The 20,975-nt window shown below is 42.8% G+C and overlaps 1 protein-coding gene across 14 annotated transcripts in view; it reads right to left on the bottom strand.

Moving 5' to 3' along the window:
- Nucleotides 1-20,975, bottom strand: part of FGGY (FGGY carbohydrate kinase domain containing) — a 537,121-nt gene that overhangs the window by 49,980 nt on the left and 466,166 nt on the right. Inside the window, exon 15 of one of the 14 annotated variants that reach the window (XM_072649653.1) lies at nt 7,536-20,542. The exons of the other annotated variants lie outside the window; for them this stretch is intronic. Within the exon in view, the coding sequence (XP_072505754.1) occupies nt 20,495-20,542 (48 nt within the window). The 3' untranslated portion in view covers nt 7,536-20,494. Of the gene's footprint in view, nt 1-7,535; nt 20,543-20,975 lie in introns of those variants that run through there. 14 annotated transcript variants of the gene reach the window in all.

Below are 20,975 nucleotides of genomic sequence, written 5' to 3'. Positions count from 1 at the left end.
CAAAGTAGGTGCGTGTGAGGTGAACCTAGACACACTGTTAGTTCTATGGCCAGGCTATTGTTTGAATATGTAAAATATTTGAATATTTAAAATAATGTGTTTGTATGTATTTATTATATCTATTACTAAGGATATGAGTAATCCTGATATCGTATCATCAGAGGACTGGCATTTAGCAAAGCAGTTAGAACCACAAGGAGCGTACTTAGCTAAAAGAGTACTCCTGGTCAAAAGAATATATTTTTAAAAATCAGGATACGTTACAAGAGGTATAGAAAACATATGAAAATGTGAAATATTAACCAAGAGATCTGGTTAATAAAAAAGCACTTTCTGTATTGTGTAAATTATCTAAAAATTTCTAGACCTTCTATAATTCTTAGTAAAATGAGACTTTTAGAAAATTATTAGTTGCCTGACCGTTATGTTTCTTACTGAGGAGAGCATACTTCATAGAGTTAAAATGATGCTATTTAAGAAGGAATTATCTGGAGGCAAATTATTAGAATTAACTTGGAGGAAAAATCCAGTTGAAGCCCCAAAATAACTACAGGTGCTAATAAGTTTCTGCACATCAAAATATATTATTGTAACATCTCAGTGGAACTACAGACACTTTAGCCTACTTACTGATACTCTCATATAGCATTTCATTTTCCTTTTTCACACTTTTGAACTATCTCACCTACCCATAATGCTCTTTCTCTTCATATTTACTTCTTAGCTTTCCCAGCTTACATAGAGATAGAAATGTCTGAAAATATCGTCTAATCCAATACTTTCATTTTATAGATGAGGCAAATGATGCTCAGACGCAGCATGGTAGAGTGGATAGGACACTGGACTGATCAAACATTTACCAGACGGATGAATAGCCATATGCAAATCACTTGACCTTTCTGTGCCTCAGTTTCCTCATCTATAGAATGAGAAGGTTGGACCTACTGGACTCTTACATTCCTTCTAGCCCTGAATCTCTGACTCCAGATTTGTCTGAAATCACCAAGGGATTTAAAACACAGTCTCTTGGCTCTAAATCCTTTTTTTTCTTTCTAATTAGTCCAACCCATTGTCTCAGCTTCTTAGGATGCAATAATACCAGGGAGGAAATAAAGAGAATCTGGATTGGGGTAAGAGTGATAGTAGGACTACAGAGGAGGGCAAACGTGTAAGAGATTATGTGGATGTGAAATTGCTGAATGATTATATCTGAGAAGGGAGAGAGAAGGAAGAGATAGGTTGGCCCAAAGTTTTGAAAGTGGGAGTCATATTGAATGGTAGATCCACAGAAAAAGAAATAAGAAGGGGGATGCCATTAGTGCTGGGCAGGGAGGTGGAGGGAATCAAAGAAAGCTGGAAGAAACAGAGGTCATTCAGTTCAATTATCTCATGGGACGTGGAAGAGTCAGAATTTGAATCCAGATTTTCTGACTCCAAAGCCTGCTCCTTTTCTTTTGACTGAATTTCCATTGGGAAGCTCAGGTGGGCTATGTAAGATGGAATTTTGGAGTTATTGGTGTAGGGGTGGTGGTGGTAGAAAACATGAGAGTGAAAAAGATTGCCACTAAAAAGAATAAAGCAAGAGAAGGAAAAAAAAGGCCAAGGGAAATCCTTGGAGGAATGCCCACATCCAAGAGGTTGAGAAGGTCAGACATCTAGCGAAGGAGGTAGAGAAGGAGGAGATAAGGAGGTAGGCATGGGGCCAAGAGCATTCAGTATTTCTGAAGCCAAGGAAAAAGTGAATGGAACAGGAGTGGGAGGCTAACAGTGTCATATGCTGCAGAAGGGTCAGGAGGACAAGGACTGCAGAAAGGCGAAAGGCGTTGGCGATCTCAAGGTCACTGGTGACCTTTGAGAGAGCAGCCTCAGCAGAGGCGTGGGGGCAGAAGCCGGATTTACAAGGGGCTGAAGAGTGAGTGGGTAGTGAGGAAGTGGAAATATCCACTTCATTTTCCATCAGTTACTAACAGTCAAGTGACTTTGGTGAATCGCCAAACGTCCTGGACCTCACCCGAGCAGTGAGGGACTGTGGCATGATTTAGTGACAAGCTGGAGTTTAATGCCCCCATTCCTCCTCCCCTCTCCTTGAGGCTCCCATCAGACCTGTCATCATTCTAAGCATGAAGATTGGGAGGTCTTCAGCAAATTATCAATCATCTATATATCTATCCATCAATATCGATTTATTTATGTATCAGCACCCATCTGTCTCTCTATCCATCAGTGTCTATAATTTCTATTATTTATCTGTATTTATCCATCAGTATATGCTTCTAGCAGTATCAATCATTATCTAGCCATATCTATTAGTATCAATCAGTATCTATCTATCCATCTATTCATCTATCTATCTATCTGTCTGTCTGTCTATCTACTTATCTATCTCTACACTGTGCAGTAGTGGATAGAAAGCTCATCTGCTAGCAGGAAGAACTGGGTTCAAACCCCTCTTTTGACATATATTGGCTGTGGGAACCTGGACAAGTCATTTAACCTCTCAATGCTCTAAGCAATTCTCTAATATAAAAGAAGAAAGAGAAGGTGCTGCCTTGCATTGGTGAAGATGTTCACTACCAGAAGCCCTTTACTGCAATCAAATCATGGGTTCAGGCTCTATCTCCATCTGTAAAAGGATCTGGAGCAGTAGCTGTTCACTGTAAAGATGGCCATAACATTGATGATGGCACCAGGTTGGCTGAAGGCTTGGGGGAAGCAGGTGTCAAAGCATGTGGAATTCTTAGAGGGTATCACTAAAAGGATTCCTCCTCCTATTTCTTCCTCCCTAGGCCAACTATTGTAAATCCTTAGGATGAAGAACCATGACTCAGAGAGATGAGCCAGGAACAATGGTTGGGGGTTACACAAAGGCAGACTTGTGCCTCTCTCATCACACATTCCATTCCATTCAACAAATGCCTCTCTTGTATTTGTATTTTATTTTATTTGATTCTGGGCTATTTCTCTTATGAGATTGTGAGTTCACTAAAGGACTATGTTGGATTCTGAAGCTGATCCTCCATGGAGCCTGCCACAACTATTTGCATATATTAAGCAAAGCTAGCACTAGCTCTGACCCATCGATGGTTTCCTAAGGATCTGACCCCTCTTGTAGATGTGCTTTTTCTCTTGATTACAGTGCCAGTTGACTGATATGCCTACTGACTGGTCAGTGAGCTCTCCTTCTCAGGGGTGTGATATCCATGGATATCATGTCTATAAGCCAGGTCTTGCTATCAGGGTAAAATGTCTGTGATTCAGTATCTGTCCTGAGGGCTCACAAAATGCAGCAGACCCAGTATCAGAGAGGGAACCAGCAGCAGAAATAGTGTGCTAGTTGCTACAGCCCCTCCCCCAATTCAGCCCTCCTCTTGATTGTTCCCTCCAGATCCCTCCCATTATTAACAGACTCTCCTTTACTCTAGATCTCTCTTCTGGTGCTCACCAAAATCTAGATTTCTTCTGAAGAAAAGGGATCTCTAAGTACCCTTTCCAGATCTAGCTACTTCCTCTTTAACTGTTCCTGACACATACAACCAGAAGACAAATTGGCAAATTCTTTTCCCAGGTCCATTTCTAGATTTCCCTTCAACCCCCAATCATACAACTCTTCCTTTGACGTTCCTTGGTCCTGATGATGTTCATCAACCAATCAAAGACCATCTATTAAGCATCAGGATGTGCCATATACTGTACTAATGAACTGGGGTACAAATACTAAAGTGAAACAGTCTCTGATCTCAAGGAGTTTATAATCTATTGGGGAAGACAACATATATGCATATAAATGTAACCACTTGTTGACAAGGAGGCTGATGGGAAGTGTAGTTTTTCCTGGGTGGAAGAAGTAACTGAAAGATGATAAGAAGTGAAAGCTAAGCAAGATGGGGGTAGAGAATCCCAAGAACTAGTGAGTCCTGTAGTACAAAGACCTGGGGATAGTGTGTGGAAAAGTGCCAATGCCAGCCACCAGGTGCCACCCCCAAATGAATATAAGCCCAAGCAGTTGGAGTTTAGCCTGGTTCATTGACTCACTTAAGCAGTGATCTTCCTGACTAAAATTTTGCTCTTTCCCTGACTATCAGTGCTACTGAGACCTGATGAACTGATCCTCTCTCCACCTCCTCCACATCTTTGGTCCTGCTGTCACCCGGCTACCTGATATCACTTAGCCTTGGATTTGCTGCTTTCTCTAAACTTTATTTTCTGTATTGTTTTTAGCTTTTGTTCTTGGATATTAGAGAGTGCATTCTGAATTCTATTCCATTCTGAGTGTATATTTGCTGGAAACAAGTGAACCAGACTTAACACTGAGCTACACTGAAGCTATTGCTCACGCTCTCTCTCCTTCTCTTTCTGCCTGTCTGTCTGTGTGTCTCTCACATACACAGTAACTATGTCTCTTTGTATTGGTCCCTGTCTCTTTGTATCTCTGTCTCTCTTTCTCTCTGTCTGTGTGTGTGTGTATTTGTTTCTCAGTCTCTATCTATGAACTCCAAAAGTAGCTTCATAAGTATATACAAGACAAAGACAAGGTGATCTTGGAAGGGACATTTGGAGCACTTGGAGGAATCAGGAAATGCGTCATGGAGGAGGTGGTGCTTGAACTGAACCTAGAAGGGAATTAAACTCTAAGACATAGGGTTGAGTTCAGAGCCCATTATGGGTGTGTACAAAGGTACAAACATACCCAAGCAGGAGATGGAGTGTTGTATCTGAGTAAAAAGGGCAGTTTGGCTGGACCATAATATTGTGAGGGGAATAATGCAAAGCTCAAAAAAGGTAGATTGGGGTTAGGCTCAGAAGAGCTTTAAATTTCAAACTGAGGAAGTTAGGATTGATCCTAGAGGCAATAGAAAGTTAGGGAGTTTACTAAATAGAAGAGTAATAGTTAGATCTTTGACAGCCACATAGAGAATGGATCAGAAGGAAGAAAGATGAGGCAGAGAGACCCAAGGTGAAGGTCATTGCCCTAGTGAGGAGTGAAGAGGGCTAGGCCTAAGGTGCTGACTGCGTGGAGTGCAGAGAAGGGATGCTGTGAGCATAGAGACAAGGTCTGGCAGTGCCAAGATTGGCTAAACCAGGGGAAGATCTGGGGAGGACACTAAAGTTATAAAATATGAGTATTGGGAGAATGGTGAGTCTTTTCTGTCGGAATAATGACATTTGGAAGAGGGGAGGGTTTGCCAGGAGAGATTGGGAATTCAGTTATGGATGCACTGAACTTGAAATGTCTGAGGGAAATCCAGTGTGAAGTACCCAACAGGCAGCTGGTGATGCAAAATGAGAGCTCAAGTGTGAATAGATAGAGGGAAGAAAGACAGAGACAGACAGACAGATGGAGAAAGAGAGAGAGAGAAAGAGACAGAGAGATGGAGAGAGAGAGAGAGAAGGAGGGGGGGAGAGAGAGAAAGAGAAAGAGAGACAGAGAGAGAAACAGTAAGAGAGAGAGAGAAAAAGAAAGAGAAAGAGTAAGAGAGAGAGAAAGAGAGAAAGAGTAAGAGAGAGAGAAAGAGAAAGAGAGAGAGAGGGAGAGAGAAAGAGAGAGGGAGAGAGAAAGAGAGAGAAAGAGAGAGAGGGAGAGAGAAAGAGAGAGAAAGAGAGAGAGAAAGAGAGAGGGAGAGAGAGAGAAAGAGTAAGAGAGAGAGAAAGAGAAAGAGAGAGAGAGGGAGAGAGAAAGAGAGAGAGGGAGAGAGAAAGAGAGAGAAAGAGAGAGAGGGAGAGAGAAAGAGAGAGAAAGAGAGAGAGAAAGAGAGAGGGAGAGAGAGAGAGAAAGAAAGAGAGAAAGAGAAAGAGAGAGAGGGGGAGATAGAGAAAGAAAGAGAGAGAGAGAACAGAGAGAAAGAGGAGAGGAGAGAAGTCTTTAGATACTCAGAGTAAACAGTATATAGGATGAGAATAGACAACAGGTACCAAAGGCTACAGAGAGGTCAGGAAAGAAGAGGACAGAGGAAAGGTCACTAGATCTGGCCACCGAGGGAGTCTGGTGGGAGAGAGTCTAGGTCATGTGATCACAAGATGATGGATTAGTCACTCTCCAAACCACTTCAAGCCTCCACCCACCCTGGCCTCCCAGAATAGGAATTATGTACCACAAGTAATGCAGCTAAATCCACAAGAGAAAGCTGAAATGCCTAGCAAAGTGAATTTATTTAATTAACACTAGAGAAATCTAATCCTTAGAAAGCTCCCTCAGAACCTCTCCCTCACTGGCCTACATGCCCAGTTTTAGCAACACCAGCACACTTCCTTCTATCCTTTTGTAGAGACCAGTGCAAGGGGAGGGATACCTCACTGCTGTCCCACTGCCAGGACAAGAGTGACTGAGATAGGCTGGAAGAAAAGGAAACCAGTGCCCAATAGGAACCAGTCCTATCCCTTGTGAGGGCACTCCGAGGAGGGACGAAATTGTCAACCTTGTATCTCCCAAGGTGAGGAGGCTGAGACAGCCTTGGACCCTAGTAATGGGGGGACCCATCCATCAACAAAGGGGAGGATCCAGGAAGTGAAATAGAAGAAAAGGAACATTAAAATTATAGAGTGATCCAGTGAAAATCCAGCCAGCCAAGGGCTACTTGAACATGTTGGGTATGATCGGCTGGATCCTGAAAACCAGAATGAAAATGGAGCGAGTCCGGAAGGAGAGACAGTGCTCTCTAAACACATATAATTAACAGGAAAGCCAATCACTGCTTAACAGAAAACATAGCAGTGAGACTTCAGAATGGTTAAAAAGCAAAACAAAACCCATAGAAGTCACTGGGAATGATGTGTAGGCTCGACACAGAATCAAACGCTGTGCCCCTTTCAAGCACCCTGTTCTCCCCATGTAGAAAACCATAGACAATTTCTCACCTCCCATGGAAAATGTAAAACAACACAGTCCTTGCCCTTGGGAAGCTAATGAGGTGAGAGGATGTGATATCTACAAATAAGTATAATACAACACAGGGACTTAATAGGGGGCAAAGGGGAGTGTGTAATTCTACAATGAGGACTGTCGGAGGAAAGGTCACTTTGGTCTGTCAGGAGGGCAAGTGGAGGCTTCCTGGAGAAGGAGGCATCTGTGGTGAGTCTTGAAGGGAAGGCAAGACTCCACCAGATACAGAGAAGGGAGATGGAAGGAATCTATTTAAAATGAAGGGATTTCACACCAAAGATGGTGTGAGAAGTCACACAGTGGGGATAGGTAGGACATAAACAGAGTGAGGCAGGAGATCTGGGTTCTGGTCCTGACTCTGTGTGACTTTGAGCCACTCAGCTTCTTTTCCTCATGTGCAAAATGAATTGGGTTGGATTCAATGGTCTGTAGAGTCCCTTCTAGCTCTAAATAGATCTACAATCCTAGAAGTCATTGCCCTTCTCCGAACCTCAGTTTCCTTCTCTGTAAAATGAGGGTGTTGTCCTGGATAGTAGTAGACTATTTTAAGGTATAAGACTCACTTCATATACATTAATAATATGTTAATGAGTAATAATATTAATTATATTAATGATTAATAACATTAATATTAGTAATAGCAATTGCTACTACTAATAATTACTAATATTTGCATTTGAAAAATATTTACACGCATTAGTCCCTTTTAGCCCTGCACATGTCAGAAACAACTCTACAAGGCAGGGAATACAAATGTTATTACTCAGATACACAAAGGCACCATAGCTGTTATTAGAGTTTCAAAGGATCTGTGATTTAGCCAGTGTGCTTACTACATGCCTTGGTAGATAATTAAGTAATTGGGAGTTGTTTGAGGTACAGAGAAGTCAAATGATTTGCCTCGGGTCACACAGACATAACTGGTAGACCTAAATTTTCTTGCCTATAAGCCTAACACATGACCCATCATCCCATTTCTCCCATTTTACGGCTAAGGAAACTGAGGCTGAGAGAGTTAAAGTAAGCTGCTCCTGTTGTTTGATCATTTCAGCTGTGTCTGACTCTTTGTGACCCCATGTGGGTTTTTTTGATAGAGATACTCAGCAGAGTGGTTTGCCATTTCGTTTTCCAGCTCATTTTAGAGATGGGAACTGAGGTAAACAGGGTGAAGTGACTTGACAAGGGTCTCACAGCTACTAAGTGTCTGAGGCTCATTTGAACTCATGAAGATGAGTATTCCTGACTCCAGGCTGGGCACTCTATCCACTGCACCACCTAGCTGTCTCAGATCTGCCCATGACCATACAGTTTATGTGTCAGGGTGAAATTTATTAAGCACCTACTATGTGTCAGGCACCGTGCTAAGCCTTTTACAAATATCATTTCATTTGGCCCTCACAACAATGCTGGAAGGTAAAGGGTAATTATTCCCCCCATTTAATAGTGAAGAAACTGAGGCAAATAGAAGTTAGGTGACTTTCCCAATGTCACACAGCTGGGTAAATAGCTGAGGCTGGATTTGAACTCAGGTTCAATTGGCCTTAAAACCAATTTTCTGCTGACTCGAGGACCAGCCCCTTCCATCCTACCACACTTGTAGCATTCTGGTCCTGTGTCTCTATTATCCCTAGGGCCCTTTCCAGTTCCAAAATGCTCATTCTATATTTGAATCCATTCAATAATGAGGCACATTAAAAATACAACTAGGTGGTTTCACAAGACACTCGGCCCTTTGCAGGCCAAGTGTTAAAAATCTTCCCCCAAGAACAGACAGGCCATAGTGTTGTGCCCTGTGCTGGGCAGCCCCGCCGTGACTGAGCAGAGCAGTCTGTGGGACTCCATTCATTCCTGGCCCTGTTTGGGTTTATACTTAGCACAGCACACTGAGTACAGTCAGAAGTGGCCTCTTGTTCAGCCACAAAGGCTGTCCAAAGCCTTCCCTGGAGCCTGAGCCAGTAACCCAGTTCTCAATGGGGGCAGTCCTGCAAAGGTCAGCCCCAGATCCTCCCCAGCACACGCTGCACTTGCTGCTGATCATCAATGATGCCCACTTCGTCCCCTGTCTCCTTCTCGTCACTGGGCTCACCCTGTCTCAGCCCTGAGCCATGAGGTGGAGGCGTTGGCTTTTCTGTAGGCTGGGTGACGTGCTATCTGGAATGGCTTTACACTCCCCAGGGACCAATCATCTGAGATTTAGAACTGAACAGAAGCTTAGAGATCCCTTCATTTTACAGATGGGAAACTGAGGACAGGAGAGAAGAAGTGATTTGTCTAGCATCGTAGAAGTTGGAAGTATCTGAATAGCTAAGATTATGTGAGCCCTTGAAGCAGGACCATGCTTTTGTCTTTCTTCATATTCCTACCCCTTTGTATCTCTATTTGTCCCTCTTCATTTGAATGTGTTAAACACTGGCACCTAACGCAGTCCCTTACACATAGTAGGCATTAACAAATGCATCTTGACTGACGCCCAGTCCTGAGTTCTTTATTCATTGTGCCATGTTGCTGTTTAGTCATTTTTCAGTTGTGTCCAACTCTTTGAGACCCCATTTGGGATTTTCATGACAGAGATACTGGAATGGTTTGCCATTTCCTTCTCCAGTTCACTTTACAGATGAGGAAACTGATGTAAACAGGGTGATGTGACTTGCCCAGGGTCACACAGCTAGTAAGTGTCTGAAGTCAGATTTGAACTCAGGAAGATTATTTGGGATTCCAAGTCCAGTGCTCTATGCACTATGGCACCACCTAGCGCCCATTGTACCAGAGTGTCCTCTAAGCCTACCAGTTTAGATGTGAAAGAAGGCCACTCTTTCCTTATCATGGGCCAGATGTTCTAACCCTAAAGATTGTCCACAGTGATTTTGTATTTTCCCCTTTCTAGAAAATGATTAAAACAGCAAGAGTGTAAGTCAGGGAGGCTGTTAAAGCTGAAAGATTGCAGAATTAAAGGGAAGGGATCTGGATTTGAGTCCCAGCTCCAAGACTTGCTTATGTGACCTTGGACAAGTCATTTCCCCACCCTGGGCCTCAGTTACTCAACAACACAAGAGTTTGGGATCACCATTGTAGGGAAGGAAGAGTTCAGGCTCTCAGGTCAGAGGGCTAGGGTTCAGGTACTATCTTTGATGCTTTATATCTGTGTGCCCTTGAGTGTGCCCAAACTCCTGGGCCTCAGTTTCCTCAACTGTAAAATGAGGGGGCGGGGTGGATTTGATGGCCCCTGAAGGACTTTCCAGTTCTGAAATCTGCAGTGCTTTTACTCACTAACTACTGAATGTAAGGTGAATTCCCTACTCTGAGCCTCAGTTTACTCATCTGTAAAATGAAGGAGATGGACTAGATGACCTTTAAGGTTCCCTTCAAGCTCTGAATTCTATGATGTTCTGATTTCATGTGTGACCTTAACCAAGATCGCTGTTCTGAGCCTTAGTTCCCCTTCTGTAAAAAAGAGGAGAAATTAGGGACTGGGTTGTATAGTCAATAGAGAACTGTCCTTAGGGTCAGAAAGACTTGAAGTCAAGTCCTGGGAAGTCCCACCAGGAATAAATTACAATTCTAAACTCCTCTCCCTACACAAGTGGGGTTAGGGTTAATTAAGTTTCACAAAGGACTTTCCTCATAGCAACTCTGTGCAAATATGAAAGGCCCCATTTTGTGGATCAGGAAACTAAGACTTAGAGACGCTTACCAATTGAAAAGCAACAGTATTTACTAAACGCCTGTGTACCAGGCATAATACTAAGTGTTGGAGATACAAATACAAAGAAATGAAATAATCAGTATTTTTAAGGAGTTTGCATTCCATATGAGGAGACGATAAGAATGCATCTGGGTTTTTAAGTTCCCACAGTTACTAAGTGTGTGGCTAGGCGGCCATAATGCAGAATGCAGGGAGTGGAGTCATGAGGACTCATCTTACTGCCTATGCAGCCCTGGGTTAGTCACTCCACCCTGCTTGCCTCAGTTTCCTCCTCTGTGAAATGAGCTGGAAAAGAAAATGGCAAACCACTTCAGTATCTTTGTCGAGAAAACCCCAAATGAGGTCACAGAGAGTGGGACACACCTGAAAGGATTCAACAACAGTTATTAAGTAAGGGTCAGAGCTGGAACTCAAACACAAGTCATGAAATTCTTAGGAGGGATGTCACCAGCTATCTATTCCAACTCACACCCAAAGGATTCTCCTCCCACCCCACAACATACTCAACAAATAGACATCCCATCTCTGCTCAAAGACCTGTATGGAGGAAGAAAATGGCACCCTTGGAGGCAGCCTGCTCCACTCCAGACAGTTCTAATTATTAGGAACATTTTCCCCATATCTAACTGAGAAACTCACTTCTTCTCCACTTCCACGGGGATCAAATAAAATAACTAGCCCCTCGTCAAGGTTCCAGCCTTTCTTTCGCCAAGCTAATGAATCCCATTGCCTTTAGCTGACTCTAAGCTCAGTGCTCCTTCCTCATGCTGATGCTCCCACCTGACTGGACATACACCGACATGGGTGTTCATCGGCAAGGACAAACATGCACCCATTTCTACTTCTGTGCTCTTCTGTGTCTTTGGAAGAGGCAAGTCCCTGACAAACACCATCTTTTTCATCTTGACAAAGGTGCAAGACGAATTCAGAAGCAGTAACAAATCATCACCGACTTGGTAAACGCAAGTTCAATTTGTATATTGAATTGACCCTCGGGCTCCACCAGGCACATATTTTGCTCCTGAATCTACCCAAGTTAGAGCAGAGTTCAGTCAAAGAGCATCATCCATTCTCCTACCCTTAGCTTGTTTGAGACATAAACCAAGTGGTTACATCAAGAGAGGTCCAATGACTCATGACTGAGTTTGTTTTCCTATCCTTTATTTTTTCTGTCTCTTTACTTTTAGAGGCTGGCCTTCTGGAGAATACCCATAGTTCCCACAGCTGGTGCTGACGCTCCTTAGCTAAGGTCCTTCCCAACACTTCTGAAGTGTGAGTGGACAGCAGGAGAGGGCAGAGTCTACTCTTACTGACTCTCTCAGATGGCAAAATTCACACCTCAGAAACTGGCATACTCTGCAAGGGAGGACTTGTGGGTTGTTGTGTTCACTGTAACTCTAGCCTAGACTTAAGAAAGTGATGGAGAAAATGGTAATAATATCTATTCAACCTAAGAGTATGTTATTGTACATATATGTATACATATATGTATATATTCACTCATTCGTTTGTTTATTCCTGACAAGAGAGGTACTTGTTAAACATTTATCAGCCCATCCCTGGCAGAAAGTGGAGAGAGTGCTGGACCTGGAGTCAGGGAGATATGAGTTCAAATCCAGCCTCAGGCCGTTGGTAATTGTGTGATACGAGTTCAGTTTGTGTATTGAATTGACCCACGGACTCTGCCAGGCACATATTTTGCTCCTGAATCTACCCAAATTAAAGCAGAGTTCAATCAAAGTCAAGCAAGTCGATCAACCTGCCTACCTCAGTTTCATTACCTGTAAAATGGGAATAGTAAAGGCTCCTGCATCTCAGGGCTGTTGTGAGGAGCTATGAGATAATATTCACAAAGCACTTTGTGAACCTTAAACCTACATAAAAATACTATTATTGTTATTATTTTTAATCATGATTATCTGTAGATGACCGTTGAGATTTAAGAAAGGTTCACTTTAGTACTATGCTTGCTACTATCTTGAGCAACATTTTTATCCCTTAAAGGTGCATCACAGTATCGTCACTGCATGTTGTGGTCTGTTTTAGGAATGCTCTGACTATGCCATCTAAGGAAAAGTATGTATGAGAAATGGCCACCTGGGATATATCCATCTGTTGTGGAATAAAGCGACTCAGGCTTGATGGACTGAACCTGCTACTAGGAGGGGAAGGAGAGGTGACGGGGAAGGAGACCATTGCTCAGGTCACTGATGAATTAGGACATTTGCTCAGAGCTTTGAGAGGTCCCCACTGGTGGCTGGAGGGCTCAGCAAAGCAGTCCATGGAGGAAAATAAAAGGAAATGACTCTTGGATCATCAAAACAAGCATCTAACTCAAATAGAAACAGGGCCCCCAAAGCATTGAGTTAACCACATATTAACATTTTCTATCTTCTATTGAATTTTTATTTATTTTGCTATTTCCTCAATACACCTTTATCTACTTCAGTGGCATGTTATGGAGGACATGCAGCCAGGTGATCGTTCCTCAACCAGTCACTAGGTGGTGCCATGGATCGAGCATTACTCTGCCATCAACTTTCTTGTTAGGTGATCCTGGACAGATCTTTTACCTTGCCTCCCTTTTCTCCCTGTTAAAGAGGGATAGTAATAACACCTTACATCCTCGGAGTGAGGATGAATATGATATTGTGGGTAATGTGCTTTATCAATCTTCATATAATCTAGATAAATGTTAGGTATTATTAATCCTCCAGCTGCCACGGCTCGCACCTTAAAGAATGCATGCATAGGTCATGTTTCATAGATACCAAGTACCCTCATGTACATTATCAGTGGTTAAGACAACTCATTATCCAGTTTTACAGATGGGGAAACTGAGCTTAATGGTAAAGCTAACACTGGCGTACAGACTAATACCCTTTCTATAATCCCACACACATTTACTTTAAAGAGGAGACACACCATTTTCAATCGCTGTCCTTCCCTTTCTTTGTTCCTTGTAGAGTTTCTTGGAATCATAATGTAAGATGAGAAGAATTGAGAAAATGTATCTCTCTCTCTTCATTGAACACAAGGGGACAGAACGCAATGTAAAATATTGGCTGTACTGGCAGAAATGTTTGATGTGTTGGCCAGAGATTTGAAATACCTTTTTTTCTTTCTTTCTTTTTTCATCTTTGTTTGCTTACTGGACAGAGCAGGGAAAGGGATATACTTAGAAACAAATGGGATGTAAAACAAATGGTAGCCATAAAAACAGGTAATTTTTAAAAGAAAGGGTAGAGTATTGGGTTCATAAGAGACCATTCCTCAGGGTGATATATTTGAAAAAGCTTTGACCCTGAAGGTATCTGAGTACAAAACTTGCCTGACACTATCTCAGTGACCTCAAGTCATTTTACCTCTAGGACCCTCAGTTTCTTTCTCTGTAAAATGAGAGGGTTGGAGGAGGGAGTAATAGCTGAGTTTCCTTCTTGCCCTAGATTGACCACTCTCTAAATCCCTTCACCATTCTGGGCTTCCATTTGCCCCCTCTGTAAAATGAAAGGATTGGAATATAATCAGAAGTGGGCTGGTAAATGATTAATGATCAGTTCTCTGGAGGTAAGGAGTGTGTGTGAGGGGGGAGCATGCAAGACATTTGCTGCTATTCAGTTGTTTCAGTCATGTCTTATTCTTCACGACCTCATTTGGGGTTTTCTTAGCAGAGATACTAGAGTGGTTTGTCATTTCTTTCTCCAGAACATTTTACAGATGAGAAAACTGAGGCAAGCAGGGCTAAGTGACTTGCCCAGGGTCACACAGCTAGTGAGTGTCTGAGGACAGATTTGAACTCAGGAAGATGAGTCTTCCTCATTCCTAGCCCAGTGCTCTATCTGTTATACCACCATGCAGGACATACCTTTCACTTTAATCTACATTTATTAGCCTTCATTCATCACTCTCTTAAGTCTAGACAATCAACAGAGCAATCCATTAAGCCGTGATTTGCAGCATTTGGTGATTTCTGAGGCGTAAATCAGCTCATGGGGTAGTCAGTTTTAATACACTGCGAGGACAACCTCTAAGTCTCTTACGACTCTGGATTTGTGAAGCTAAAGGATTATCGAATGACTCCAACACTCCCATTTCACAAAGAAGGAAAATGAAGCCCAGAGAGAAGAATGACTTCTGACCCACACCACTTTCTCTTCCATTTATCCTCTTTCTCCTCATCCCAAATTCTGTCTCAAATATTAGGCATTTCTTCCAAAATTTCTAAAAGAAAGGGAAGCATAACCTAGACATGAAGAGCTCTTCCAGTCCATGGCATGTTCCCCCATTTCCAGAAGGTGGCACCATTGCAAAGATGAGCAATTTCATGAGAGACTGGAAAGGAGGAGGGGAGAAGGAGCATGGAAAAGGACGCTGGGCAGAGTCGAGGTAGATTTAGAAGGAAGCCCTAAAAGCAGCAGCAGCCTGAGAGGCAGACACTGTGTCATTTATTACAGGAGCTACGAACAATTCAGTATCTCAAAGACAATTATTAATTTCCTTTTTAATGCAAGTAAAAGCACTAATCCCTGCTGAGAGGGAGGCCGCTCATTTGTCAGCCACTAGAACAATCTCAGGACGCCTGGGCAGAAACGCACTTATTTCAGATCGCTGATTTGAGTCAATCAAAAGTCCAAAGCAGAAACTTTGCTTCTCCCATGATAGATCTGTGCAGAGGCAGAACAGAACCTGATTTCTAAGGAATAAAAACAAGCCAGCCAATGAGGATTAATTGGGCAAGACAGCCAAGTTGGTCGGCGGTTCGTCTCATGGAATCTCCAAATCTTAGTACAAGAAGGAACCTTGGAAACCCTAAAACTTGGAGCTGGAAGGGATCTTAGAGATGAACAAATGAATGAAAAAAGGAATTGTTAATCACTTATTGGGTTTGGCAGCTTAGTTCAGCAGCAGGCAGTATGCTAAGTTCTAAGAATAGGGGGTAGAGACTGGGTTTGTAATTTCATTAGGATAGGAGATTTCCAGGTGAAGGAACTCTGTCTACCAGTGTGGGTCTACACCTCTTCATCTTACAGTCTTAGAGAGCTACCTAACTCATTGAGAGTCAGACAAGAGCCCTGTGCCCAGGGCAACACAGACAGTGTGTGAGAGGCAGGGTTTGAATCCAGCTACCCTCATGTCCTTTCCTTCAAGGAACTTAGATTTTTAAAAGGGGGTGATGATACATGAAGATCAGAGAATTCAAAGCATGGGGGACAGCCAGTGACTGCTAAGCCAGGGGGCTGAAAGATGGTCTTGTCCTATTTAAGAAACTGTAAAGAGGCCAAGGGCACTAGGTGGTGCCATAGTGCATTTAGCACTGGGCTTAGAATCTGGAAACCTCACCTTCCTAAATTCAAATCCAGCCTCAGATACTTACTAGTTGTGTGGCCTTGGTCAAGTCACTTTACCCTGTTGGCCTCAGTTTCCTCATTTGGAAAATGATTTGAAGAAGGAAATGGCCAACCGCTCCAGGATCTTTGCCAAGAAAGTCCCAAATGGGATCAATAAAGAGCTGGACATGACTAAACAACAATAAAAAAGGCTAGTGTACCTGGATCATAAAATGTGTATAAGTAGAATGGAAAACAGAAAGGGCCAGGATGAAGATCTTTATAAACATACAGTTTAAGTATATCTGTACGTGTATTTCATTTGTATTTGGTGGCCAAATTCACATGACTATGAGAATCAGTGGAGGAATAATAGCCATTTAAAACATCCCTCCTACAGGTTTCACATTCCTTTGATAACCTTAAAATGCGGATGAGACGACATTACTCCTCTCTTCCAAAAACTTCAGTGACTTCCTATTGCCCTTGGGCTATAACTCCACCGTCTTAGCCTGGCATTGAAAGCGCTTAGCAGTGTGACTCCCAGCTATGTTTCCACTCATGCCAATCACACTCTGTGTCCAGTCAAACTGGCCTGCTTACTGTTCCCGGTAAGTGACACTCGATCCGCCACCTTCCTGCTTTTGTACGGACTGTGCCCCACACTTGGAATGTTCTCCCTCCCTTCTGCCTCCTTCCAGTCACAGCTTAGGTACAACCACCTACATGAGCTTTTTTCCTATTTCCCTATCAGGGCTCTCTCTCGTCTGAAATGATAATGCCAGAACCTAGAATTTTCTTTGTGTCCATCTACTGTGTTTTTGGTGATGAGCCACCAATAAAATGGAACTTCTTTGTGGTGAGATTTTATTTTCCTTTTAATTCTCAGTACCTAGCACATATTAGGTGTTTAATAAACGCTTATTGAATTGGATTCTTGGGCCTCTTGACTGAAGATTCCTAAGTACAGAGTCAAGCATTAGGCACAGGCACAGGCACAGACACACACACACACACACACACACACACACACTCATTGGGATTGCTTGGTTCTTATAAAAAGAAAATTCTCTTTAAACAGAAACATGCAATAACATAAACATAGACTGGGTGAAAGGGAATGGATTAAGAACTCTGGAAAATGCAGCTCTGTTTTTCAGCAGCAAAAACCCCGCCTTCACCCTGCTGCAGAGGCAGCCAGGAGAGTTCCTAAGTTTGCACATGTCCACTCTTCAGAACCCAATGTGCTAATGTGGACAGAGGCTGCCTGGCTCAAAAACGCCTGGAGTTGAGTTTTGGCTTTCCCCCTTGCCAGCTTTAGAGCCTTGAGTATGCCACTCCTGTAGTGTCATCCTCCTCCTTTGCATAGTGGGGTTGAAGAGGGGTGCAGCTGGAGCTGGTGGGGGGAGAGTTCTACAGGAGTGCTCTTTCTCCTTCTCTCCCTCCCCATGACTAATGAAATTAGAAACACCCTTGGTTCTAATGTCTGCTCTTTCCTAAATAAATAAACTTCTAGACTCAAGTGTCAGAGATAACAGTAATTATAATAATAACCATAATTAATAATAATAATAACAATAACTATAATCAAGAATGGTAATTATAATAACAAATAATAACTGTGTTGTTTAGCTCTTTTCAGTCATGTCTGACTCTTTAAGATCTCTTGAGATTCCCTTGGCAGAGACACAGGAGTGGTTTGTCATTTCCTTCTCCACCCCATTTTACAGATGAGGAAACTGAGACAAAAAGGGTTAATGTCTTGCCCAGGGTCACACAGTTAGTGCCAGCATTCTGCCCACTGACCACTTAGCTGCCCTACATCCATTATATGTTATCTGGTTTGATGCTCACAACACTCCTAGAGGTAGAAACTGTTGTTACCTCAATTTTTCAAATGAGGAAACTGAGACTGAGAGAAAGCTAACTGACTTGCCCAGGCTCACACATTACATTAAGTGTCTGAATCAGGATGTGAACTCAAGTCTTCCAGACTCCAAGTCTAGTACATTATCCACTGTGTCACTTTTCTTTCTCAGTCGCTCTCTATGAATCTCAGTTTGCTCAGCTGTAATATGATGATAACAGTCCCTATTTCATGAAGTTATGTGTGCAAAGCACTTTTCAAGCTTCAAAGCCAATTTCAAAGTAGGAGTTTATCCTCAGCATGAACCTCTCTGGTGCTCTCTTGATCCTTATTTTCAATTCTTTGGGGACTAGAGTGTTCCATGTCTTGAAGATAAATGATGTCACTGGTAGAATATTGGCATAAAAGAGAAGGATCTTTGTTTCAAGGAGAAATTCAGAGTTATTCAAAGACCTTTATGATTTCCCACAGTCAGTTCACATCCTGCTCTCTTCTTCTGCTCACTTCTTAGTTATAACACATTCCAAAGAAGAAATTATGAAAGACAACCAAAGCAAACGATATCAGTGAAGAAATGGAGAATTGGAACAGAGTCTGGACTGGCCATGGGACGAGATGAAGGATGACCAATGGACAACTCATAAGCTTCAATGGTATCCTTTCACTGAGAATGAGGAGAATTGTCAGAATGTTGGGTGGACTCAGATGGAGATCTTATGGGAGGACATTGTCAAGTTCCCACTAGGTGGTTCTGAGCTGCATTGTTTAAGGAAATGTCACCATTTCCTGACCATCTTCTGACAATTTTCTTGTAATCTAGCCATCATCATCATTTCTTCCCACCTGACCACAACCTTGGACTCTGCCCCTAGGTCACCTGCCTCACCTTCTCTTGACTGGAACCAGGATTCCAGTGCCACTTCCTGTTCTCCACATTATTTCTCAGCCATTTCCAAACCTGCTTCCTGCACTATCGACATCGATGAGGAGGACCTCCATACCCCTCATGACCCTCCATACCCCAGCTCTGACTGATGAGCTTTTGCTTGATTTTACCCCAAACCAGGCCTCCAGGCCACTTGCTGGCCATGTTAATAGGCTGGCTTTGCTCAGTCATCATCCTAGTCCTTCCCCCTGCCTCCCCACTTCAGCTTTGCATTCTGCTCTCTTGGAATCTCCCATATCTTCACTATGTGGTATCTCTACCATGAGAATGGAAACTCTCTGAGGGCAGGGAACATCTTTGCTTGTATTTGTATCCCAAGTGCTTAGGGCAGCACTTGCTAGGTAGTAATGCTACCTAGCTCCATTTTTGGAGTGGAGAGAGGACTAGACTTGGAGCGAGGAAGACCTGAGTTCAAATCTGGCCTCAGACATTAGCTTTGTGATAGTGGGCAAGTCATTTAACTTCTGTCTCAGCTTTCTCATCTGTGAAAAATGGAGATAATAATTACATCCTTTCTTCCTATTTGGCCAAGCAGAGCAATTTGAATCCTAGCTCCACATGACAGCCCTTTCAATATCTGAGCACAGCCTTGAGTCCCTTCTCCAACTTAGTCATTATTACTTCCTTCCACATTCTGGAATGGTCTCTAGTCTCCTTAGTCCCCACCCTCCTGAATAAAATGAAGAAAGTGACCAAACTTCCTTGGGACTCAGTGTCCTGAAATGTCAAATAAGGACATGTCTCTAGATCCCTGCCAGCTGCATACTAACATAGAAGACCACATAATATGTTACATCCTATTAAATACTTATTTCTTTTGTTCAATATTTTCCAGTTACATTTTGATCTTGTTGTCTGTTCTCCGGGCTGCATGTCTGACCCCTCTGCTCTGGATATCTTCTGAATTCCTTTCTAGAAACATTCTAGAATGCTCCAGAGTTTCTTTCCCATTCTTGATCTCAGATCCTATGATCCATCCACTTTGTAAATGTCCTCCCAACTACCCACCTAATGTCACAGAGCGTGTCCAGGGTAGGAGGCATCCGTGGAGGTAACAGATGCTGGATGGCACCATGAATGCTATTATTGTTAATGAGCACCTGGTAAAGTCAGTCGAATAAGCCATGTCACAAACAAAGTGCCCTTGCTTATAATGCCTTCTCCTTTTTTTCCCTGGGATGGTGATGAAGAAGTGGGAGCTTCATAAACAGTAGATATGGGGAACTCAGAGTCCTCTTGTGGTATTTCCTGGCTTCTACTTTTGTGGCCAAATCAGCAAGCTCCGAGGAAAAGACAGATTTACTATTATTTTTAAAATATGCTGATCTGGAAGGAAACTGTGTGGTACCATGAAAAGGCCAATAGCTGTGGAGTTAGAAGGCTTGGGTTCAAATCCTACCTATGATACTGACTGCTTGTGAGACTTTTGACAAGTCACTTCATGCCCTTAGACCTCAGTTTCTCCACCTGTAAAATGGAAAACTTGGACTAAGCAGCCTCTTAGGGTACTTCCTGCTTTTGTTCTGTGGTCCTTTAATGCTGCCTCTTAAATCTAAGGCCAGGTGGCCTTGGGAAAGTCCCATCAGGCATTTGGGTTCTTTTCATATCAAGTTTTAGGAGTTAAAATACTCATAAAATGACAACTTAAAGTGCTTTCCTGATATGCTGAAGTCAGTCTTGCACCTTGTTTATTATGGGCTGCTCCTTGGGGACAGGAAGGAGGACAAGATCCATAAGATGAGATTTGAGGAACTGGAAGACGTCTTGTGGTGTTTCATGACTTCCACTTTATGGTCAAGGAACAAATCCAAGAGAGTGAAAACTGTAAGAAAGAAACACGTGAATTCCATCACTGTGTACTTTGTTTGAATATCAGTCCTGGCTGGGCCACTCATTAGTTTTCTATCATCTTTCCCTGAGATGCTGTGACTGCTGCTGCTGCTTCTTCTTTTTTATTTCTTTAAATTTGTAGAGTGAAAGGGTTGGACTGCAAGGCAACATGACCTGGTTATCCTCCCTTTCTAAGGGTCTCTTGTAGGGTAGCTTGGGGAAGGGGAGAGAAGCCTAGACAGGAATCAGGAATCATGGAATCACCCAATTCCAGACTAGAAAGGTAGCTAAGAAGCATGTGATACCACAAAAAATCTCTCTAGGACATCCCTGACAACTGGAGATCCAGGCTTTCCTAGAAGATTTCCCAGGAGGGGACCTAATTATCTTCAGAGGCTGACTCACAGGTGCCAGTGTGGTATGAG

This window comes from Notamacropus eugenii, chromosome 2 (genome assembly GCF_028372415.1).
Source record: "Notamacropus eugenii isolate mMacEug1 chromosome 2, mMacEug1.pri_v2, whole genome shotgun sequence".
In the NCBI taxonomy this organism is placed as follows: domain Eukaryota; kingdom Metazoa; phylum Chordata; class Mammalia; order Diprotodontia; family Macropodidae; genus Notamacropus; species Notamacropus eugenii.
This window is presented reverse-complemented; position numbering and strand designations above follow the sequence as displayed.